The 26,385-nt window shown below is 42.8% G+C and overlaps 1 protein-coding gene across 4 annotated transcripts in view; it reads right to left on the reverse strand.

Annotated features, from left to right (window-relative positions):
• Nucleotides 1–26,385, reverse strand: part of cyth1a (cytohesin 1a) — a 69,316-nt gene that overhangs the window by 22,531 nt on the left and 20,400 nt on the right. Inside the window, exon 1 of one of the 4 annotated variants that reach the window (XM_080447870.1) lies at nt 20,571–20,826. The exons of the other annotated variants lie outside the window; for them this stretch is intronic. Within the exon in view, the coding sequence (XP_080303996.1) occupies nt 20,571–20,598 (28 nt within the window). The 5' untranslated portion in view covers nt 20,599–20,826. Of the gene's footprint in view, nt 1–20,570; nt 20,827–26,385 lie in introns of those variants that run through there. 4 annotated transcript variants of the gene reach the window in all.

The following is a 26,385-nucleotide window of genomic DNA, read 5'->3' on the forward strand; positions in this document are numbered from 1 at the left end:
AACTTATCTTAACGCACATATCTTTGATCTTTGATCTTGATTTTCTTCTCTGTTTTTCCATTGCTCTCCCTCTCTCCGTCCCCCTTTTGATTGATTGATTTAACTTTATGCCGGTAAGGGTAAACCTGTGATGTGACAATAAAACTGATTCTCATTCTGATGCAATCTATCAAACCCCGGTCAGTGTATACGTCCTTCCTTGTTGACATAGCTGAAGATCGAGCTATTTAGTCCCCCCCCCCCTCCCAGAGGCAGTGTGGTGGCCTCTCCCTCCCTCTCTCATTATAACCCACGCTGTAGGGTTCGTAGGTCAGGAGGTTGCGGGCTATAAGGGCTGACTTTATGGAAGTCACTGAAGGGTTAACAAGCCAATGGCTACACGGGCGGCGATGGCGGCGGGGCAGAGGGCAGCTGAGGCTTGACCTACATCAACGCAGGGAATCATGTTACTCATTCCACTGAAGCCCCACCCTGTGAGACCACGAACACGGCCACGAAAAACACACCAAGACCACTACCCTTCCCTCTGTGTATCTACTGACTGACTATGAGTATTATGTAGAGAATAGCCGATGTACAAGCTCACAGCTTGTAGATCGGCTATTTTCAGCGCAGGACACCATCTTACGACTAAGTAAGATGTATAAAGAAGTGTTCAGGAGCAGAATGACGTGAGGACATCTAAACTCTGATTGGACATGGCCTATACCTGCACTAAAGGCTGGGTCAATGGACAAGGCACACAAATAAGCAAAAACAAATGTAAGCGTAGCACAGCAATCAATAACATAAGCATGAGCTCAGCCATCCAATAAAATTGTTAGCTTTTGCTGAATTTTGAGACGCAAATATGCACATGTCATGCACGCATGTACAGAAACGACCACGCACGCAGCTTCATAATTACTGAGTACTCTTCTCATCTTACCTCAAAGCGGAGGAGGGGACATGCAAATATGAAAGCTTAAACGCGCGTGCCGTGGCGTGTGCGGTCTTTCAATGCATAATTGAACGCGCATATTCTTCAAAAAAACAACGAGCAAAAGTCGTCACGCATAAACTATAAAATGCTTCATTTAAATAGGCTAGTGAAAGGCATGCCTATATTGCCTAAGCTAATGTCCCCGGGCAGAACACATAACATTCATTATTATGCGTGCCAATATTTTACCGCGGGAGATAATGGACAATGGACAGCTAAGGTCCAAAACGAGAGGCTTCCAGTGGGCCCTCAAGGGGGACTGCAGAAACGCTCCACAACAAAGCCATGTTGTAGTCTTTTTTTTTTTCTTTCTCGGTCAGCTGCTGGGATGAGAGCACCGCAGTCCATTACAGGTTGACCTTTCACACATTGGGGAGATTTTGGGGGGCCCACTTGCAACAGAGCAGTGGTTCTCAAACTTTTTCATGTCGAGGACCCTCAAATTGACACTTATTAGCCTGCGGACCCCCATTTGAAAAGATATGCCAGGGACCCCCATAAGAGCAGATTTTTAGGCTCTAGCAGTGATTCTCAACCATTTTAATTTCAAGGACCCCCAGTTTGACACGCATTAGGCTACGGACCCCCATTTAATGGCATTTCTATCTCGTGGACCCCAATTTATATTGTAAAATCTACGTTAATTTATGGTTCCATTTGTACACTTTCCATTTTCCATTTGTCAGAGTTACAGACCCATATTCAATTAGTTCCTAACTATCCATCATTTAGCTAGGGACCCCCTGGAACTCCCTCAAGGACCCCTGGGGGTCCCCGGACCCCACTTTGAGAACCAATGATTTAGAGCCATGCATGTGCTCACCCACCCTCACCTGTGAAGGGAGATGCTGATAATAATAGGTTGAACCACAGGGAACGCAGACAAGAAAGCGAAATAAATAGTCGTCTCTAGTCTAGGCTGACCTTTTTATTTAACCAGACAGGTCCCCGGAGAGCGTTTGTTTCTGTCGAGGTCGGAAGACGACGTGGCACTTGGGTACACACAACACACACTCAAAAACACACACATGTTGTGCTGCAGAGCCCAGCGCTGCATGCTGACAGTCCCACGAAATCCGTGGGCCTTCGTGCGTTTAATGGGCCCCGTCTCCCATCGATTGGACAAGTTAATGTCACGCTGAGTAAACCCAGAATGGGGCCCCGGCGCGTGTTTAACAGCACAAACAAAGAGTGACCGAGGGGGGGGGGGGGGGGGGGGAAGCGCAAGTCTAAAAGCAGGATGTCCATTCCTTATTCTGGAGACATGAAGTCATCATGGGGCTGAAGCTATAGCGGATGCTTGGAACAAGCCACACCAAGCCACACCACACCACACCACACCGTACAGTGCAGAACGACGACACTACCCACAGCATTCCTCACTGAGACAGAGAACTACAGAAGAAGAGACAGGCAGGAGCGCAGGGAGAGATCCAGGAACAAAGAGGATTAACGCATTAAGATCTGAGGGCGATTCTACGAATGCCTTCTAAAGCAGTGGTTCTCAAACTTTTTCGTAATTCAAAATGATTAAATATTTTTCAAACACTTTTAAAAAATGTTCAAAAATTGCTCATTGTTTGGAATAGCCAACGCTAAAATCTAAAATGACACAGATGCTTTCCCGGTTTTAAAGGGATAGTTCACCGGGGGAAAAAACGTATTTTCTATTGATTATTCACCCTAAGAAGCCTTAAATTCATGGATATTTTTTAGTTTTTGTCGCATTCCAGAGACAATAATTTGATGACCACCGGTGTCTCAGGAGACCAGGAGACTCAATGGAGACTCTTTGAGTCTCCTACCGGCGACTCTGCAGGTTATAAAATTATTGGCTTAGGAATGCGACAAAAAAAAAAAACTCCATGAATTCAAGGCTCCATGGGGTGAGTAATCGAAAAAAGTCATTTTGGGGGTGAACTGTCCCTTTAATGGGTTAAAGCAAAAGCGAATCTCACGACTGATAATTTACGTCCCAGTCTGTGATTTGTGAAACAGCATGACAGGACTTCCCCATGCACACTACCGCTGTGTTTCCTAAACAATGAACACAATTATGTAGAATTATGATGTTTAGGTTTCATCATTCTAAACCTGTGTTTTGCTGTTCTACATACATACAGCCAACCAGTTTAAAGAAATTGCAGGTTGAGGCAAAGCAATGACTAACCTTTACTTTTATGATATATCCGAGACCATTGGGTTTTATGGAAGATGCTTCTGACGTATGCTGTTGCTAATTTGACCGCATCTACAAGCCCACAATGCGATGCGACGCATTGTGAGCTTGTAGATCTCGGCTATTTTCAAATGGCCGAAATGTATATTGAGCTGAAGCGGTTAATGCATGTTTTGTAATAATAATCACAATAAAGTAACTAGTAACTAAAGTTTTCAAATAATTGTAGTGGAGTAAAAGTACAATATAGAAGTAAAAGTACTGAAAAATAGAAATACTCCAGTAAAGCAAGAATTCCTCAAAATGTTACTTAAGTCCAGTACTTACGAGTAAATGTACTTAGTAACTTACTACTTAGTAACACTCCACTGGTATGGAGACATACAGTATGCCCCCTCCACCATCTCCATTGCAGGAATTCTGCTGATCAGACATTGACTAATTGAGGCACACCCATCCACGTCTGATTCACGGCTCCACCCAAAACAATCAGGAACAGAGACTACGTCAGTGTGTGCGTGAGTGAGTGGGGGGGGGCGGGGGTGTGTCGGGGTACCGAAAGAGTGTCATTTCCCAGAACGCAGCGGAAAATAGGAGGTGGTGGGGGAACCCTATACCCGGGCCACTTAACTAATTGCTGAGAGGGGGACTTTGTTTTTCTTCTGTCTGGGTGTGCGCTCACTTGGCTGTCATTCAGCAACGAGCATCGGCATCCTGACAGCTAATGTAAAGGCTGTCAACAGCAAAATAGAGAGTGAGAGAGAGGGAGAAAGACAGAGAGAAAGAGACGGGGGGGGGAGAGAAAGAGAGACGGAGAGAAAGAGACAGCAGACAGCGAGAGGCTGTGGTATTAAAACTGATTCAGTGATGTTTTTCTGATGTCGTTGCTGGTGGGGGGTGGTAAAACAGGGAACGAATGGAATATGGAAATGTGGTATTTTTTTGTTGCCACGTCCATATTCATAAGCCATATTACACATTATATGTCTGGCCTCTATAAGATTTCTATAGGAATGAGTTATGAGATGAGAGACCCCGCAGCAATCGAATTGGGCAGAGCCAGTGTTAAGTGACACTTATGTGAGCTGAACGCGAAACACCGACCACCCACCAACTCATCTCTCTCTCGCTTTCTCTCTCTCTCGCTCTCGCTCTCTCTCTCCTCAGGGCCTTGTATTGCTGACCCTTAGGGGAATCACATGTACACACGCACATTCCCCCGGCCTACAGTCAGGCACACATGCACATGGACTTGAACACATGCACGCACACATACATACATACATGCGTACAGTGCACGCACGCAACACCCACACGCCAACGCAGCACTTCAGGCTGTGCCTCCTCCTGCTGTGATTGGCGCCGTGTCAGCGGCGCTCGGCGAACTCGAGCGAACTTTTGTTTCATCGGAATTCTCAAAAATAAAACAGAAACACTATCTAACTAGAACAAACGAAACCATGCTGTGTATTTTCACACCAAATAGCCTACATGGCTCTGTGCGCGGTTTCTGTGGGATCCTCACAGGAAGACGAGCGATCAATCCAAACCGTGCGGGCCTAAAGGTCCCTTACTCACAGCGACAGCGTTGTTTTCGTGCGAATAATTTGCCCCAAAATATAGCTATTTGAAATGGTGGTAAATATTATGCAGTGATAAAGCTATGCCGTTTTTATTCAGAATGAGGTACATTTTTCACCACGAATAAAAGCATCAACCTGTATGAATGAGGCATCAACTATATGAACAGTTTGATGGGAAATATTTGCTGACGTTCGTTCGTATTGTTTATTTGCCACGCTCCCGGTGTGTGAAGCCCTTAAGAGAAGGCAGGGCCACCCGTATTTCCACATTATGCCAGGGAATGTAGGTAATAATGATAATAAGAGAGAATGCAAAAGGGAAGAGTGCATTTTTACTATATCTGGGTTCGTCTGGCACAGTGAAAGCAGAGCTTTGTGCTGCTCAGACCCACCCCTCGTTTCTAGTGAAGGCTGTCAAACCAAATCTAAATCTCAGTAAGTTTAAAGGAATTCTTTCCCACTTCCCAGCAACACATAGGAGGCCCTAGTCTCTACACTGACACTGACTGCACAGGTATGTACTATTCAATCAGACAGACACACACAGAGACACACAACGCCACACTCTGCTATGAGACACTGTTCTCAGAACTAAAACAGAGGGACTTTTGCTCACTTTTTGCTGAAGTGAAGAATAATGTTGTGTTTGTGATGAATCTGTGGTTACTCTGAGTGACGTACAGTGCCAGACAGAGCAGAGGGGATTTTACTCACAGTTTCTCATGAAGATGTGGCATCTTAGCCCGGCCTTCCCATTTCCCACATGTATATTCACTGTACATTTATATTTACTGATAGACTGTTCTCTCATTCTGAGATCCAGTGCAGATATCTTGGGGCCAGCAGCTCAGCATTTTATTTTATCTTCATAATTCTTTTGTATTCTTACTCTTAGCGTTACCTGTACCTCTCCCGTGTTTCATTCTCACTGCTGTTGCTTTGTTATGACACTAGAATTTCCCTCTGGGTATCAATACAAGGTTTATCTTATCTCATGTTATGAGTACGACTCAAGCTCAGTACAAAGACTACAGCCTGCCCTGCACAAGGCCTACATCACAGTGAGAGACAAGCGTGTGTGAGTGTGTGTGTGTGTGTGCGTGTGCGTGTGCGTGTGCGTGTGTGTGTGTGTGTGTGTGTGTGTGTGTGTGTGTGTGTGTGTGTGTGTGTGCCCGTGTGCGTGCGTGTGTGTGTGTGTGTGCGTGTGTGTGTGTGTGTGTATGTGTGTGTGCCCTTATCGTTACGGTACAGCCTGATTTCTACTTAGTTGTGGCTATTTTCGTTGTGCGACACGACACCCGCCTACACAACCAAGTATAACTCAGGCTTATCAGTATCACGGTTAGCAGCCCGATATGAGCGGGTGCCGTGCAGATTTCCTGCGTTGGCCGATGGTAGTTTCTATAGCCAGGGCCTGGGTCAGCGCCGCGGCGAGGGCCCGGGAGGAGGTGGCATCAAGGGAGACGCCAATTATACCTCCCGTTGTCTCCCACGACGCCGGCGGAGCCCACTTACACGGAGCCCTGATTGTGGTCCTCCTCCTCCTCCTCCTCTCCTCATGGCAGAGGGAGCAGACGTCTCATTTCCACCCAGATCACTGGAGGACTGTCCTTGAGAAATCAGGAAATTAGAAATGGCTAGAGTGGCTCTCTGAACCCCCACGCGCCCCTCCTTTCTCTCTCTCTCTATGCCTCTCTCTCTCTCTCTAGAAGTGACCCAGTTCAGAAGGCTTCACAGCAGAAGGAAGATAAAAGTGACTGACCAAAATAAAGCACCTGCTGTGCCACCTGACCATGCCACAGCTACCCAGGAGTACCGTGCGCACGCACACACACACACACACACACACACACACACACACACACACACACACACACACACACACATGCACCTCGGGATCGAGGCCCACAGTGATGTGGGTCAAACAGCATGGTTTGCATGACATCCAGGTACATCTCCACACACACACACACACACACACACACACACACACACACACACACACACACACACACACACACACACACACACACACACACACACACACACACACACACACACACACAGCCCTATTCTCCCTTTATCCATGTCATCCTGATAGGGACCAAAGGGTCACTAGGCAGTGGTGGGAAAAGTACTCAAATGTTTTACTTAAGTAAAAGTATCAATACTGCAATGTAGAATTACTGTTACAAGTAAAAGTCCGGAATTAAAAATGTACTTGATTAAAAGTAAGAAAGTATTGGTATCAAAATGTACTTAAAGTACCAAAAGTAGTACTCGTTATGCAGAAAATAGCCGATCTACAAGCTCACAAATGTGTCGCATCACAACGCATTGTGAGCTTGTAGATCGGCTATTTTCAAATGGCCGAAATGTATATAGGGCTGAAGTGGTTTTGTAATAATAATCAAAATCTACAAAGTAACTAGTAACTAAAGTTTTCAAAGAATTGTAGTGGAGTCAAAGTACAATATTTGCCTCATGAGATGTAGTGGAGTATAAGCAAAAGTCCTGAAAATTGGAAATACTCCAGTAAAGTAAAAAATACCTCAAAATTGTACTCTGAGTACTACACAGTACCCTGAGTACATGTACTTAGTTACTTTACACCACTGGTATATTGTATGTATGTATATATATGTCTGTCGTTTATGTTTTTATGGTGACCCCCTCGAAAATGAGATCTCAAAGGGCTATCTATCCCTTCAATCAATCTGAAATGTGAAATCTGGTGGTGCCAAATAATGTAACGTCACAAACAGCAGTCTGCAGCATCCAGCGGTCTGCTCTGCTGCTCCGGGAGGTTTTACTCTCTCTGATCAGATGGAAACACATAAATGGAGATGTTTACGCTGCAGGATGAGCTGCTGACAGAGGGGAAATGCAAAGAGATACAGAATGTATTGGCCTGTGCCCGTGCCCGTGCGCGTGTGTGTGTGTGTGTGTGTGTGTGTGTGTGTGTGTGTGTGTGTGTGTGTGTGTGTGTGTGTCGGTGTGTGTGTCGGTGTGTGTGTCGGTGTGTCGGTGTGTCGGTGTGTCGGCGTGCAATGTGCATGTACGACGACGACATACGTGATTACATTTTGATTGAACGGCCCGGAGTGATGGAGCAGGTTTACCCTCCTCTTCATCCTCCTCCTCTTATCCGCCCCCATCTCCCCTCCTCTGCAATCTCCTTGTTACAATCTCGCACACGCAAAACCAAGAACACTGGTTCTCCTTAGTATCTCCCTCCCCCTTCCCCCCTCCCCCCTCCATCCCACCACAGTCCCAGCTCACATCCCCCCATGAACAGCCTCCTTCACCCATGTGGTTATTATATAGTAGGGTTGCACCCATTTATCGGCCGTACGGCGGTATTGGACAATACCCGCCATCGGTGTGTTGGCAAATAAGAAGACATTCACACCTATGCCGGTGGCCGATGTTTGTTGTTGTCTGTTGTTTCATAAAAAATCTATATGATTGAATTTCTGCTCATTAAAATAAGTGTATTGATGATGGGAAAGACTTTAAATCAGTTATTGTTTATAATGATTTCTTTCCTTGGCACAAAAAACAATCATCAATATCGGCAAAATTGTTATCGTTGAAACGTCAGTATCGGCATGGTGCATCCCTTTTAACATAGAAAACCTCCTTCAGCCTGTCTGAAATGACCCTCCCAACCCCAACCCCAAGTACACAGGCAGGTCCCTGTAGGCTGAAGCCTATCGACCCCTTGCCTAAACCAATGAGGGGCCATGCTGTAAGAATGAGATGTGGACTTCATGATGAGGTGTAATGCATTCAGCACGACACACACAATCAATCATGCAAGCTTAGCGTACTCACACGCACACGCGCACGCACACACACACACACACACACACACACACACACACACACACAGACACACAGACACACACACACACACACACACACACACACACACACACACACACACACACACACACACACACACACACACACACACACGGTCCACTAAATCCGTTCCAAGTCTTATGATCCCCCTTTCTCTATTGTCTGCTTCGACAACAAAGGTGATTTATCAAGCTACTGTCTCTTCCTCTTATCTCTGATCTAAGACTGAACCTCATTATTACAGTCAATCCCTGGGGTCCCTCCTTCACATAGTAGCCTATATATTTGATATACACCCCTCCCCCCCCCGCCTCCATCCCCACATGAACGCTGTCGTCCCCTCATGCTTATAACACGGAACAGAAGGAACAGAGAGCGAAGGGTTGTGAACTTGTGAAGGAAGACCCTCTCCTCAGCAATGTGGGCACTAGCCCAAGAGCGCAGTTGTGTTCACCTCTGACCCCGTGACCTTTTGACTGTCACGGCGGGCACCCCCAGAGCGGCGCTAGACACACACACACACACACACACACACACACACACACACACGCACACACACACACACACATGCACACGCGCACACACCCATGTATCCACAGTTAATTTGTCAGTGTCCATGTGTACCTCTGAGAGTGTCAAAATGGAAGCAAATGGACCCTTTTGGGTCCATTTGCTTCCATTTTTGCACTCTCAGAGTTGAGTTAACACAGAGGAATGTACTGTGTCACAAAAACAGAGCCTTCACTGGTGGACCACCAGTCCGAACCTGACCTGGCCCAGCCAGGAGTAAGATGGAGAGAGGGCGGATGGAAGGGGCGGATGAGAGGAGGGGGAGATAGTTCAGGCTCTGTGTTTGACCGGGGGCGGGGGGCTGCCTGGCCTGGCGTGGGACGGTGAATGGCAAGGGAACACAGGCGACAGTGGGACGATCACAGCTCTCTCTTTGTGTGTGGAAAACAGTGGCTCAGGACATTCCTTCACAAGGGCCACGCTGAGGGGCTGCTGGCTTCAAGAAGCATCCTTCACATCTCAGTAGAGGCAGTGTTAGGGGGCTGTGCGATACCACTTCAAATCAATAGTATTATTATCTCAAACGTTTGCCTCGATTACGATTAATGAAAAAGAAAAAGAATATAGAGATAATAGCAAATCGACAAGATAAATCTACTAACGAAGACCACTAAGCATTAACTAGAAGAATCCTAGGATCGTGACCCTATTCGATGGCATGTCATAATAGCCAAACATTCAGATAATAGCAAAACTAGCAGATCTACAAGCTCAAGCAATGCGTTGTCAACTTGTAGATCAGCTATTTTCAGCAAAGAGCTTTGGTGAAGAGCATGGGTCTTCAACAGGGGGTCCGGGACCCCCAGGGGGTCCTCAGACTTACTACAGGGGGGCCGCAAAGATTAAAATGTAACACAGTAGTTTTATACATTATACTGTATGTAGTGGGGGTCCTTGCTTTGACCCTTTCTCATCAAAGGGGTCCTTTATTGACGTTAATTTTGTAATATTGACTTAGTTTTCTGTGCAATATTTTTGGCAATAAATTGGTCGATATGTTTACCTATTTTATGTTGTATTGAGTACTAGTGTCTGTGGTGTTTTGTGATTGTTTGTTACGCGCGCGCGAGTGTGTGTGTGCGTTGCATGTGTGTAAAACATGTTGAAAAATTCTATAAAAATCTTTGAATAACAATCTAAGGAGACCTTGGCCTGAAAAACGCTAAAAATGCCTGGTGTAGAGGGAAAATAGGAGAGGACCAAGTATATAGCCCTGGGGGACCCCAGTCAAATAAAGTAGATAGGGGGTTTAAGTGATTAAGTCTCTGGATGAAATGCTGTGCTTTTATCGCTCAGACATATGACCCAGGATAGCCAAATAAATACAACGACAAACACACACACACACAGCCCACACACACACACACGTACGCACGCATGCACACACACACACATACACACACACAGTCACACACACACTGACAGCAATACATGACCCAGCTCCAGCCCTGCTGCACTGACAGTCAATCACCTCATGTGTCAGTCAATGGAACAGCATTCCTTGGACTTGACCACGCAGCGCTATGGCTTCAGCCCAAGTCAAGCAGGAAGGTTCACTTCCAATGCCAAGTAAAAGGAAAGCTGGAGCATGGAACTATACCATTACTCTGACTTTAATTAACTCTGCGACTGCCGAGTGTACAGATGGAACCAAATGGACAGTTTGGTTCCATCTGTACACTCCCAGAGTTGCAAATGGATGGACTTAACTGTGTTGAATGACTGTGTACCAACAACATACAAAAGTAGCACCTCATCAATACAGTTGTGTGACTTTCCCAACAACAACATACCAACAACTATACGGTACCACATATTATCATGATCATCCATACAGTTATTGATAAAGAATAGATAGTGATGCAGTGTCCCCAGTTACACTATGACTATAATACTGCAACTAAAAGTACAGACATGTGTGTGGGTTCAAATAAAAACTGAACAAAGTATCACACACACACACACACACACACACACACACACACACACACACACACACACACACACACACACACACACACACACACACACACACACACACACACACACACACACACAGACACAGCAGCAGCAGCATAACATACCCAAAAGCTGAACAAGAGGACAACGCATACAAATCACTCAATTCTAATCAATCGTTTAAAAGACCATCAGCAGATTAGAAGACAGAGCCAACAAACCTGGGAGAGAAATTCCTGTCAAGTAAATCAGGTCTGTACTGCTCTCCTCCACTCACTTAGTTTTCCTTGTGAAGAAGAGATAACAAGGCTAAAAGATACAGCGCTCCACGTCTCTGACTGTCAGCCACTTCAAGTACAAATCCTGGCGAGACCGACGTCCACATGGAGAGTTCTGAGTAAAGAGAACGCTCAGAGAGAAACATACAGAAGTGAAAGAGAGAGGGAGAGATAGAGAGGAAGGAGAGCAAGAGAGAGGGGGGAGGGAGAGAGGGAGATGCTACCTAGCTCTTTACTGTATAGAACTGCTCTCAAACACACAGCCTGTCCTGGGCTCACAGTCCATCTGGAAAGAACCCTTCTCATCTCCCTCCACCTCCACCCCCTCCCTCGTTCTCCTTCCTCATCTCCCTCTCTCTCTCCCTCTCTCTCTCTCTCTCTCTGCTGCTGTCACCATCATTAACATGGAGGCTCCACCCAGTGGCCATTCCCTACTCTGCCTCCTCCTCACCCACTCGCACAAACACACACATACATACGTTGTTCATTGACAGGAGGAGACGCTGCTGTATTATCATAAGGCCTGGAGCTCAAAATGAGACTTAAGTATACTCTTTAACGTAAAATATTGAATACATTTGCTTGTGGCTCACATGGAGAAAAGCTGAGTAAAGATTACATTCCTGAACGATGAATAGAACTTGAGGGTATGATGACACATTATTTATTTTTTTGCTCCAGACATCTCCCACCGGACAATGAGGCTCTACTGAGCTCCCGCATGAGCCATTGTTGAGTGAGTCAGTCCTTCTCTCTCCTGAGTCCTGACATGCAGCCGTGCAACCAGCTGTACCGTCTTTTATATAAACCCCCAAAACATCCCAGCTTAACCCATTCAAACCGGGAACGCATCTGTGTAACCACTTATTTTATACTTAAGCTATTCAAAAATAGCAGATATACAAGCTCATAGTGCGGCACCGAGTGCCGCACTATGAGCTCGTAGATCTGCTATTTTTTAAAAAAATCGTGAAAATGTGTGCAAATCTTTGAATATGTATTTTTATTTGTAACTCAAATCTTTGCTTCTGGGGGTCCCTGGAACAAAATTGTTTACACATAAATAAATAAAATGTAGTCAAAGATTTGCCCAAATGTTCAAGATTTTAAAAAAATAGCAGATGAGCTTGTAAATTTTTTTGAATAGCCAAAGAAATCAAAAGATGACACAGATGCGTTCCCGGTCTCAAAGGGTTAATGAAGACCTAACTCTTCAAAAACATATTGTGTTTTGACTTTGAGGCCCCGGCTCGCACCTCAGCACATACCCTCGCCGAATTCCCAGCATTCCAAGCGACTGAGTGAGTCCCAGACATGTCTATACACAGCGTGTGTACCTGGCCTCATGCCCCGGGGTTCCTCTGCAGGGGCAGAACTACACTCTCCTCCTCACTGTCTGTACGGATTTACAGATGAGTCAGTCCTGGAGCCCTCTGCTGTGCAAAGCTTGAACTCTGCAGTCCTCACTAAACACACAGCTTCCTCTCTCTCTGACTGACTCCACTCTAATGGGACCCAACAGTCAGCGAGTTGAAGTCATCGGGCCGGGGGTAAACGATAGCGTCAAGTGACCGACCGTTCTTATAACTTTTAATTTACCGTAACTGCAGTGACCGACGGCTGACGCATTCAAGTAATTTGTCATCAAGCCTCTTTTTTTTATAGAACGCTCTATTAAGCCTTTTATGTGCTACAAGCCTAGGGGTGGTGTGTAGCCTACGTCACAATAAAGAAACACAAGGTTTTGATGGCACGCTGGGGAGCTATTCAAATAGAAAATACAGTACATGCTTGCTGATGACAAAACATATAATCCAGATTATATTGCTGAATATTGTTATCACAATTATTAATCACAATTATTGTTGATGATGTTTGGTGTAAGTAGATTATTTATTTATCTTTATAATATTTCAATGCCTTTGTAACTCATTGTGCTAATCGGTACCATATCTTTGGTCAAATGGTATGTAATGGCTTCAGTGATAGTATTATTCATCTGTGAGCCTGATGGATGGGGAGATGGCTTGGACAATGTTCCGGACGGTTATTAGCCCTATACTGGTGAGAAGATGAAAGGCGCATTTGAATTAATTGCCAAGTTTCATGATTAGTACATAATTGTGAAACCCTAAAATAATTATTTTTGATTACTTTCTATTGGGCATCAATAACATTGAATACCACCAAAGGTCAATGATATTTCAGTGCCGTAACCCACACACACACACACACACACACACACACACACACACACACACACACACACACACACACACACACACACACACACACACACACACACACACACACACACACACACACACACACACACACACACACAGGACCATGTGTTGTGACTGTTCTCTACATCTCCATTTATTATGAATACAAAAGGATGAAACAGGTAATGAGGGGTGGCTGGGGGCTGAATAATTGGTCCTTTTAGCCTTTTTGTGCTATAGATTGGGGTGCGTGTCGTATATCTCACCCTAAATGATGAGGTTTTAATGGCACAATGGGGTGGCCATTCAAATAGAAATGACACGGTTGCTTTGCCAACGCTGTCTAGATTGCTTTAGCAGTACAAAGACAGCGTGGCATGGCATGGTGGCCGCTGTCTAGGAATGTAAAAAGACAAGAGGATGTGACGGGGATGGGAACCGGAGCTGGACACACAGAGGGGAGGGAACCACAGTGGACACAGCATCAGTGTTAAGCAAACATGCAGAGCTCTGCAGCATAAACATCCTGCACCCTGACAGGGGAGTACTACAGTACACGTACGCATCACACACACATACACACACATATACACGTACATTTGATTACACACACACACACACACACACACACACACACACACACACACACACACACACACACTGTGACACACTGTGACACACACGCACACGCACGCACGCACGCACGCACGCACGCACGCACGCACGCACGCACGCACGCACGCACGCACGCACGCACGCACGCACGCACGCACGCACACACACACACACACACACACACACACACACACACACACACACACACACACACACACACACACACACACACACACACACACACACACACACACACACACACACATATATATATATACACGTGCAGTACATTACACACACAGGCTCCGTTGTTCATCTTTAATTCTACTTCCTCAGTATTATCTTTTCCAAGGCCAATGTAGAAGCTTTGTACAGTATTTGTCTCAAAGGTACAAGTGCTGTGACGGTCAACACAATGCACGCCCTTTGTGCTGTCTGTGACACGGCTGCACTCCACGCTTATCTGTGTTATACCCACTATCAACATCCTCTGAGACTACCAAAATACATTCACACGCACACACATGCACGCACGCACGCACGCACGCACGCACGCACGCACAAACACACACACACACACACACACACACACACACACACACACACACACACACACACACACACACACACACACACACACACACACACACACACACACACACACACACAGGTGATGGGCCATTCATAATGGCCAACCAATGCAATAATAAAGCAGTCAGGAAGGAAAGCATCTCTCTCTAGTTGCCCTCATCACGTTGTTGTTTTGTTTTGTTTTTTTTCTTTCAAAAGTGTCTTGCAAGGAAATTGTGCCAGCCACAACCACCGGGTTCACGCAGGCAGTCACTTCCTGTCAGGCAGATTGTCAAACTTCCTGTTTGTGTGAGTGTTGAGCCTTTCTCTCGAGTCTCTCCCGACTTGGGAGGGAGGAGCCGAAAGCCGACACTAAACCCCACCCGTCCTGCAGAAAAGGGCACGGTACGCGTATATACCCACAACATACATCCTGCTCCATCACACAGCCACAATACCCTCGAAGCCTGATCCCCTGCCAGATGCATGACTGTGTGTGTGTGTGTGTGTGTGTGTGTGTGTGTGTGTGTGTGTGTGTGTGTGTGTGTGTGTGTGTGTGTGTGTGTGTGTGTGTGTGTGTGTGTGTGTGTGTGTGTGTGTGTGTGTGTGTGTGTGTGTGTGTGTGTGTGTGTGTGTGTGTGTGTGTTTTGCATTGTGGCAGGCTGAATGACCAGGGGTCACACCATGATGTTGACCCCCACCACCCCACATAGCCGAACCCACAGACAGCTATAATGCAGGGCTGGGTTGTTTACCTCTTCAACAATGACTCTATGGTGGCAGTTCTTTCTCGCACTCCCTTTCATTCGCTCCTTTTCATGGACAGTCACCATGCATGCACGGACACACACTATACACCCTCTAAGCCAGTGGTTTTCAAAGTGGGTGGGGGTTGCCAGCGGGGCCAATATAATAATAAAAAATAAATAAAATCGTATATGTTATTTCGATGTATAATTCCATTTCAGAATTTGAGCATGTAATTGTAAGAATAAATCAAAAAATCTTCTAAAATAGTGAAAATAGCCTATCTCACAACGCGATGCGAGCTAAGTGACTAGTTTCAGTATCTTTCTTTCTTTTTTGCCATTTCAGGGGGGTTGCAGCCAGATGCTATGGCTATTTATGGGAAAGTTTCGGCTCTAAGCCATTATCTACCACCATGCCAAACACAGACAACAAGGAATGGTATCAGCAAATACAAATAACCTCCCTTCAATGTTAAAAAATAATGCCAAATAATGGCACCCACACATCCATTCTGTATTATTATTATTTTTTCTTATTTAAAATAAAAGATAATATCCTACGCCGGCAGACAAAACCATGGCCTGCCTTCAAGGTAGCGCCATGTGTTAGTCAGGCAGGCACCATTTTGAAAGTCCTGGGCCTTATCAACAGCTGTGATCACAGTTTGTGCTCTACTCTCTCTACTACCAGGCATGTTGCTACCTGCTGCAGGTCAGACAGACAGCCAGCCAGACAGACATATATGTGCTGAAAAGGCAACCGTATCTACCTAAACTGTCTCACTATCTCTACTTTTAGTCTAGTGAAGTGAAAACATACTCAAATATTTTACTTAACCCAGTTACCTATTAAGACCTCAGGCCGATTCTACCAAAGCCTTCTAAATCAGTAGGTTCTCACGCTTTCAAGATTTTTAAAAATGTTCGAAAAATAGCAGATGTACAAGCTCGCAGCTGAGCTATTTTCAAATTGCCAAAGTTTAAATATGGCTTAAGTAGTTAACTTTTTTTTTTAAATCATAATCAAAATCTACAAAGTAGCAAGTTTTCGAATAATTGTAGTGGAGTATTAAAGTACTGAAAATTGGAAATGCTACAGTAAAGAGTAAAGTAAACATACCTAAAAAAATTACTTAAGTACAGTACTTAAGTAGGTACTTACTTTACACCACTGGTAAGCACAATTTTCTAAATCTATAAAAATGTCCTTTCCTTCCAAGGAGGAAATGTGATGCTACACAGGTGTGTTTCTGAACACTAACAGTTCATTCATGTTCATGAATGCTATATCAGTCATTCAGAGAAAAGGGGAATACCACCACAATTCAACACCTTATTTCATTTATTTGGATCCTCATTAGCTCCAGCAGAAGAAGTGCAGCTATTCTTTCTTTTCTGGAGTGAGTCCACACTTATTTCCTTATTCAGCCACATAGTTTGGGAGAGTCACTGGATTATCTATTTATAGGGCACAGCTAATTCACAGGCCACACAGGATATGGCTTCAGAAGCCATACTGCACACAATGGGTCTAGAATGGAAAGGCTGTTTTTCATGCAAATCAACCACAAGTCTCAACAGCGTTAACTGTAACTGTAAACAGTTGACAATGGATCAGGTATTACTAGTCTAAAGTTCAATAATACCCCCTGTACGGGCTCGCCTGGTGGTACCAGCAGACCAACAGTCCGTGGTAGAAAAAGTACTCAAATATTGTACTTAAGTATCATTACTGCAGTGTAGAAACACTCTGTTACAAGTAAAAAAGTCCGGTAATCAAAATTTACTGGAGTAAAGGAAGTTTAAATAGGGCTGAAGTGGATAATGTATGTTTTGTAATAATAATCCAAAGCTGCAAAGTAACTACTAGTAAGTTAACTAAAGTTTTCAAATGACTGTAGTGGAGTAAAAGAACAATATTTTCCTCTGAAATGTAGTGGAGTAGAAGTAGAAGTTTGCAAATTGGACATACTCCAGGTACCTCAAAATTGTACTTGAGTAAATGTACTTAGTTACTTTCCACCACTGCCTACAGTCCGTGTGCAAGCCAACGCCAAAGTCTGACTCACACGTCGCTTATCTCAACTAAAGTATGCCAGCAATGTGGCTTACAGTGGAGGTGTGTGAATGCTTACGTTGTTTTATTAGCAGAATAAAAAGGACCTTGTTGTGACTATATAGTATACACTACTCTACTGTAAACACACATCACATTTATTATTGCATCATGCCACTAAAATGCATTCTAGTGAAAGGAGGGATGAGTCTGAAGTGGACGGAAGAGATAAATGATTTGATTACGGAGAGCCGGGGGTGATTACTATCAAACCACCAGGCACCATTAGTGCCAGGGCAGGGTCCATTAGATCTCACAGCCCCCCCTGCTCATTAGAGGAGCATTAGTGGCAACTGCTCTCTAACTTCCCGACCACCCACTGTCTGTAAGTGGCAAAAACAAACGGACCACAGAGAGCATGGGGCTGTTCCTCTTTGAATATGTCTGTAAGAACACAGCTGTGTGCCAGCTCCACTCACCCAAAGGCCCTCTCTGCTCTGTGGTTCTCACCAGTGTTGCCATGTCCGCTTATTATAAGCGACTTTGGGCTTGTTTTTCTCTCTAAAGTTGCGGGTTGCGTTTTTTAGGGCGTGTTTCTAGAGATTAGTTGCTTATTTGGGCTTGCTTCCGAATGTTGTTTAAACCAGTGGTTCTGATTTTTTTTTTTCATGGCAAGGACCCCCCGATTAATATGTATTTGTCCGTGGTCCCCCTATCTGAAAATATGTTGTGCCAGGGAGTGGACCCCTGCACCAGATTTGTGTGTTTCAAAAGATATGCAAAATGTTTAACTTTTTGTCAAGATCTTTTGTGAAAGTAGCTGCTCTACAAGCTCACAACGCGTCGCATCGCGGCGCGTTGTGAGCTTGTAGATCGGCTATTTTCAAATAGCTAATGTATATAGGTTATAAATAAATATTTTTCTTTTTTTATATTTTTAGGTTTAAAGTGCTGATGAGGCCTGGTTGCTTCTTTTGGGCTTGTTTTCATAGACCCGGTTGCTTAGTTATTTCTCTCGCAAAATCTGGCAACACCGGTGCCAAGGCCTCTGCTCTGAGGTTCTCACACCTGATCAGAAGAACAAAAACAGGCAGCAACCACACAACAACACAAGATCAGGGAAGTTCCCCTGACTGACGCAATTAATTAGTGACAAAACTCTAGCGTTCTAATTAATGCTGCCTCACTTACTGGCAGTGGTGTAAAGTAACTAAGTACATTTACTCAAGTAATGTACTTTTGAGGTACTTTTACTTTACTGGTAAAAGTCTTTTGAATATTGTACTTTTACTCCACTACAATTAATTGAAAACTTTAGTTACTACTAGTTACTTTGCAGATATAAATGATTACATTATAAAACATACATTAACCACTTTAGCCCTGTTTTATACCTAGGCTATTTGAAAATAGCCTAGGTACAAGCTCACAATGCATCGCGATGAATATTTCTGTATAACATCAAAGGTAAAATACCATCTAATGCTACACATATGGACTTGAAATTATGGGAATAACACAATTAGAGATCATGATGAAAAGAAGACAGTCAAGGTCAAGGTATTATTCTGAATGCAAGTTGTACTATTAGGTTGAATAATTACTGAAAGGAGGTCAAATAATATTTTAGGCTGATCTCATTAATGTGCCACCGATTGGCATGGGTGGCAGTGCCCCACTGCCCCAGGCCAGTTATATGAGTCACTGCTGACTGGGGGCGTTGTCCTTCCATTACACTGAGTTCCATTACATCCATTTCAATGCTTCTCGCTGTGTTTTTATTTCTGTTGTATGTAAAGCACTTTGTGAGTTCTCTCTATGGTAAGTGCTATACAAATAAAATGTACTTACTTACTACTTACTTACACACACACACACACACGCATGCACGCACGCACACGCACACACACACACACACACGCCCACACACACACACGCACACACACACACCTGTTGCTCAGGTGGCCTTGAGTATATGTAGTCAAACATTAGCTGAAACTGAGTGTTCACTGAAACAAATAGCTATAAATGTGTTATTACAAAAGTATTGAGACTGCTAGGTTGTCACCGTTGTCAACACTACAAAGATTTTACAAAGTATTTGTGATTAAAAAAAATATGATCTAAACCTCACATTTGTAACCTGTTGTTTATGCAACTTAATTAGTAAATGTCTATGTTAATATATTAAAATGTATAGCATTATTGATGATTATGATTTCTATACAAAGCAAAGTTCAGGGTGAAAAATCAGGAAATGATAGTAGATCTTATTAAGATAAAAAGTGTAAACAAGGCCAGAGAGTGAGTAGAATAGTCAGGCCAGACAAACATTGGTCCACTGACTCCACTCCAGACTCCAGTGGTGGAAAAAGTACTCAAATGTTGTATTTAAGTAAAAGCATCAATACTGCAATGTAGAAATACTCTGTTACAAGTAAAAGTTCGGAATTCTATATCATATTATGTCTCAAATGTATTCAAATCTTTAGAAAATATCAGATCTGACACGTTCTGAGCTTGTAGATCTGCTATTTTCAAATAGCCAAAGTTGAAATAGGGCTGAAGTGGTTAATGTATGTTTTATAATAACAATCACAATCTACAAAGTAGACAAAGTAACTAGTAGTTTTCAAATAATTATAGTGGAGTAAAAAGTACAATATTTGCCATTGAGAGTGGAGGAGAAGTAAAAGTCTTGAAAATACTCCAGTAAAGTAAAAAATCCTCAAAAGTGCACTTGAGTAAATGTACTTAGTTACTTTCCACAGTTGGGTTGTCCCATACCTTCCCATTATGTTTTAAGCTTGTTCCAACCGACCGTTTCGCAACGACATGGTCGAAATCGCACGTTCGCCAGTTGATAACATCTGCTTTAATAACATAGATCAATAGAATGACTTATTTCCTTCAATAAATAACTATCATTAAACTTACCGACTCCGTCTTCTGATTTCAACACCATTCTGTCTGCTGAGCTTCAGCGGTGGCTTCGCGTCAACAATGAAGTTTTTAGTCTTTTTAAAGTTGTGTTCTTTCGTCGGAAGAACTCTGATCCAATGGCCGATATCGAATATATATGAAGTTAAAGATTTGTTTGATTGAACCGCAGGGTTAGTAACCGACCAGAACAGAACGAGGTACCGGATGGGTTGTTCGATCTGTTCTGTGTTCAGTAGATTAGAAAAAGGAAGGGAGTGGTTTAGGAGACGGTAGAGAGGACTTTGTTTCAGCCAATGTCTGTCTGTCTGTGGGGCTGAACGGGGCCTGGCGGCATGACGCGCTTATTACGCATTTACAACTCCCTGGTATGACGGTGTCGCTGTTCCCCCAAAAGAGAACAGATCTACAAGCTAACAAAGCGTCACGGAGCCAATATCCGCGACGCAGTTGTAAGCTTGTAGATCTGTTCTCTTTTGTGGGGGGTGGGGGCACACGACGCCCCCTAGCGGTCGTGGAAATGTATGGCGGTGATTCTTCTCACAACAAGTGTGTTAGAGTGGGGGGGGGGCATTGAGTTAGGGTGGGGGTGGGGCGGGGAAGGTGATTGACACCCACAGACAGACAGACAGACACTGCTGTGCTGACTGCTGCATTTTTGCTGCACATGTTCATTAATCTGCGCCACATCCGTTTAAATACAGGATCGTGGTTTGAGTTTTTGCCTATTAAAAAGAAATGGCAGTTCTTTTAATAGAATCTCTGTCTCAATGTTCAAACTAGCTGTTGCCATAACAATACTGGAGCATGTTCCATTATAATTGGCAGCACTTTTTTTATTATTTTTTTCCCTTTTTTTTTTTTTTTACCAGGGACAGTGCACATTAATCAACATGTCAGTTTTCACATTCATGTAAAATGAGCCAGAGTTAGCCAAAGGCAAATGTTCATCTGCAGTCCCTGAGCAAGCTGTTAAAAAGTGGTGATATAACTATCCATACAAAAACAGACATATCAATACAGTACACGACAACTTGCCTAAATGACAACTTGCCCAACAGTCCATGAAAACTGAAGTCTGACTGCTTCTCCACATTTAGTTTTGACTCTTGGGAAAGAATGAACATTTTAAATTTAATTTAATTTTCATTCAGCCTTTCCACATTTGACTCACTGAGCAAGACTGTACACACATAAATTAGGTTAAAGTCCTTCCTGCAGCTGGCCTGGGTTCGAATCTGACCCGAGGCCCATTGATAATGCTGCATGCCACCCCCTCTCTCTCTCTTCCACCTTCCCTGTTTCACTCAGATATAAGGCATAAAATGCCCCCAAAAATAACAAAAGTTGAAACAGTTGAAGAGGCTATTATTCAGAGGTGTAAAGTAACTAAGTAGGCTACATGTACTCAAGTACTGTACTTCAGTACAACTTTGAGGTATTTTTTACTTTACTGGAGTATTTCCAGTTTTCAATACTTTTACTTCTACTCCATTACACTACATCTCAGAGCCAAATATTGTACTTTTTACTGCACAATACTTATTTTCAAACTTTAGTAGATTTTGATTATTATTATTACAAAACCTCCTCAGCTCAGACCTATATACTTGAAATTAGCCGATCTACAAGCTCACTACGCGTTGTGAGCTTGTAGATCTGCTATTTTCTAAGGATTTTTATACATTTTATTATATCTTTTAAAACTTGTGAAATTGATACTTTTACTTAGGTAAAAAAAAATGTAGTACTTCTTCCACCACTGCTGTTATTAACAAGCCATTGTTACACACATGCTGGGTGTAAAATCAGTCCCAGAGAGTATCAACCACACACACAAGGAATGAAGGAAATCATTTGCACAAGCAGGTTCCACCATGCCATGATGGCTGGATTGCACAATGTTTTATACCTGGGTGTAGCTTTCCATCAAACAACATTTGCATAGAGAACAAAGAAGCCCTTATCTTCTTAGTTCTGATTCCTACGGGAGAAATTATCAATCAAATACATGTAGAATATTCACTAAATTCACTGCAATTTCATGGCTGTTCACTATGCCCTAGCCTTGACGACCTTGCAGGATTATGCAAAGGCTAAAATGTAACTTAGATAGCATGTTATGTAGACAGATACCAGGTCATTGGTGACCTGGCATCCTAAAGTGTGTATAGTTTCAATGTAGGCTGATGATAGGTTCTTGTTTTACATATGTATTAGTTATTATTAGATTATTGGTTTACTTATGTATTACTTTATTACTAGATGACTATTTCTATGCATTTGATGTATTATTGATGTATTATGATGTATTATATTGTGTCCTTGCTTACTGTAAGTCACTTTGGATTAAGAGCATCTTCTAAATGCCTAAACTGTAACTGTAAACTGTAAGTATTCGATGGTATACGAGAGGGCATAACTGTGTGATAGACTGGCTGTGTTAAGAAAACATTATGGATGAAAACATCAGTTTACCTGCCCTCCGTTCTTCTGTGATCATGAATAAACCACTCTGTTATTTATAACAGTGCTTTATAACACTGTTGTTCATAACAGCGCATGCAGATAAATAATAGTGTCTGTGTAACAGTGTTACAGTCAGATACAATATCATGTTACTGCATCTGCCCCAGCCTGTTTAGTGGAACAATGTGGAATGTGAAATTTCACACTGACAACCTCTAAAAGCAGTGGTGGAAAAAGTACTCACATTCTTTACTTAAGTAAAAGTATCAATACGCTATTGTAGACATAGAAATAGTCTGTTACAAGTACAAGTCCGGCATTCAAAATGTACAGTAAAAGTACAAAAGTATTGGCATCAGAATACACTTAAAGGACCAAAAGTAAAAGTACTCATTATGCAGAAGGTCCCATTTCACAAGTTTTCATATATATAAAATGTATAAAAATCTTTTGAAAATAGCAGATCTGCAAGCTTACAACGCGTCGCAAGGCGACGCATTGTGAGCTTTGTAATAATAATCTAAATCTACGAAGTAACTATAGTAACTAAAGTTTTCTAGTAATTGTAGTGGAGTAAAAAGTGCAACATTTCCCTTTAGATGTAGTGGAGTAGAAGTAAAAGTATTGAAAATTGCAAATACTAAAGTAAAAATACCTCAAAATTGTACAGTACTTGAGTAAATGTACTTAATTACATTCCACCACTGTCTGCCTAAAAGAGGTTCTTACAATCTGTTCTGATCTGATCTGCTGTGTGAATAGACGCAAAGGGATTATGTCAAAACTATCATTTTTAGTCGACTTGCCTTTTATTTATTTTGATCAAACTGTGAAATCGAGACCAAAAACTGTGATTCACTCATTGGTATAGAGGGGTCTAATTGGCCCACAATCAAGACACATTGCGCTCTGAAGGACTTCATTTTGCATGTCCTTTACCCACAAGAGGGGCCTGTGAATCCTCAGTTGTGCTCCCAAAGTTCAGAAGCTGACAATGAAAGCCTGTGTGGAGCGTGAGATGCGACCCCCGTCCGCATAAAAGATTCTATTCATTGTTTGGAGTTCCTCCATTGCCTCAGGCGCTGCAGTGCTGTGCGTCTGTGCTGAGACCCATGAACAGAGAAAACTCGAAGGAAAAGTTAACCTTTCAACCAAAAGATCATGAAGTGATATCAATGCGCGGAAAGAGTTTGTCTACTTCCTGATCTCCATAAAGTCATGCAAAGCTGATGCTTTAAAGTTTAAATGGCATGTTTATGTAAATATTCTGTCAACGTCACGCTGGATCCTAAATATGTTAAAAGAGCTTTTGTTTGGGTATGTTAATTTGTTAAATCGTGCATCCTCTTATTCAGTTCAATGAGCAGGACAGATTTCTGAAAAGGGCAAACTCCTCCTTATTTGCTCTGTTGATGTTCCTCTGTCCCTTGCTTTCAACAGGATGCATTTAAGAGTGTAGTAGTTTGAGTATATAGGCGGGCAGTATTATGGCCATATCTATTTATTTTCCTGAATATTAATGACTGTACACCCTTAAGTGAGGATTGATTATTAGTGATTGATTATTAGTGAGTGATTGATTACTTCACCCAGGGGTCTATACTATATAGGCACCCTCCCTTTTTCCATCTACACCAGTGGGTCTCAAAATGGGTTCCTTGAGGGGCTTCCAAATGGACTCTTACAGGTCTATAACTAGGAGAGTATACAAATGGAACTAAATGGATCTGTCATGGTGGTAAAGGGGCTCCTTGAAATTAAAACGCTTGGGAACCACTGCTCTATAACAAATATCTTTGCCCAAATTAGCCCATCTAAAAGCTCACAATGCGTAAAATGTTTGCACCAGAATAGGGACACTATAGGGTTTATGTGGTTCAAGTGCATTTGGTTATGACACGTCACAGAATAGAACTGCTTGTGTGTTCACAGTTCATGACGACCAAAACCCAGCAGAGGAAACATTCATAAACAAAGCCTTCACAATAGGGCAGACATGCAATATGCCTGCATAGTTGTGCAAATGTTTCCTTGCATTGTTCCTCGAGGTCAATAAGTTTCCACTGCAGCGCAGAATTCTCATACATTTTCATGTCAAGGACCCCCACATTTTATTTGGCCACAGACCCCAATTTGAAAAAAGAAATTGTGTCATGGACGATAAGATTGTTGTTAAAATGTTTCAAAATTATTCAACATTTTTCACAATTTTCTTTCTCCAAAAATAGTAGATCCACAAGATCAAAATGTGTTGTATTGCGATGCACCGAAGAATAAAATATGGTTCAAGGGATTAAACAGTTCCTCATATTAATGGGGACCCTGTGGAACCCCCTCAAGGACCCCACTTCGAGAACCACTGGTTTAATGAGTGATATTGTGATATATATATATATTTTTTTAAAGCTTTATTTAACCAGGCAGATTATTATGATCAAATTATGACGGAGGGTGGCTAACAGGTTCCTGGGTCAGAAGGATTACTTACAACATCAACATTGTGAAATAGCTTTCGCTGATTCTGTATGTGGTGCATTGGAATGCGTTGGGGATTAATGGTGTTATGTGAGTAATAGGGCAGAACCTTTAGGCAGATTATTGTTCTCACGTTAGGGTAGTGGTAACTAAGTACATGTACTCAAGTACTGTACTTAAGTCAAATGTTGAGGTACTTATACTTTACTGGAGTACGTTCCAATGTTCAATACTTTTACTTGTACCACTACATCCACTACATCTCAGAGGCAATTATTGTAGTTTTTACTCCACTACAATTATTTGAAAACTTTAGTTATAGTTACTTTGTAGATTTGAATTATTATTACAAAACATACATTAACCACTTCAGCCCTATTTAAACTTTGGCTATTTGAAAATAGCCGATCTACAAGCTCACAACGCGTCGCGATGCTCCGCGTTGTGAGCTTGTAGATCTGCTAATTTCAATATATTTTAATACTTTTTATACATAATTATGATACCTTGTGAAACGGGACATTCTGCATATGAGTACTTTTGATGCCAATACACTTTTACTCAAGTCAATTTTGGTTACCTAGACTTTTTACTTGTAACAGAGTGTTTCTGCATGGCAGTATTGATACTTTTACTTAAGTACAGAAATGTAGTACTTTTTCCACCACTGACATTAGGGAGCCACGCCCTTCCTGCTGTACCGAGGCAGCAGGACTTGCTGCTGGTGCTCCAATATGCCTGATGCCCTTATCTGAGCCTCTGTGGAGAATAATGATCGTCATGGTTCTGTACATAAATGATCATTCATTCCATATAGACGATGTTGATGACAATTGAATACATACTGTAGGACCACAATGGAAAGTGT

This window comes from Gymnoscopelus braueri (assembly GCF_963280865.1).
Source record: "Gymnoscopelus braueri genome assembly, chromosome: 13".
Taxonomy (NCBI): Eukaryota; Metazoa; Chordata; class Actinopteri; order Myctophiformes; family Myctophidae; genus Gymnoscopelus; species Gymnoscopelus braueri.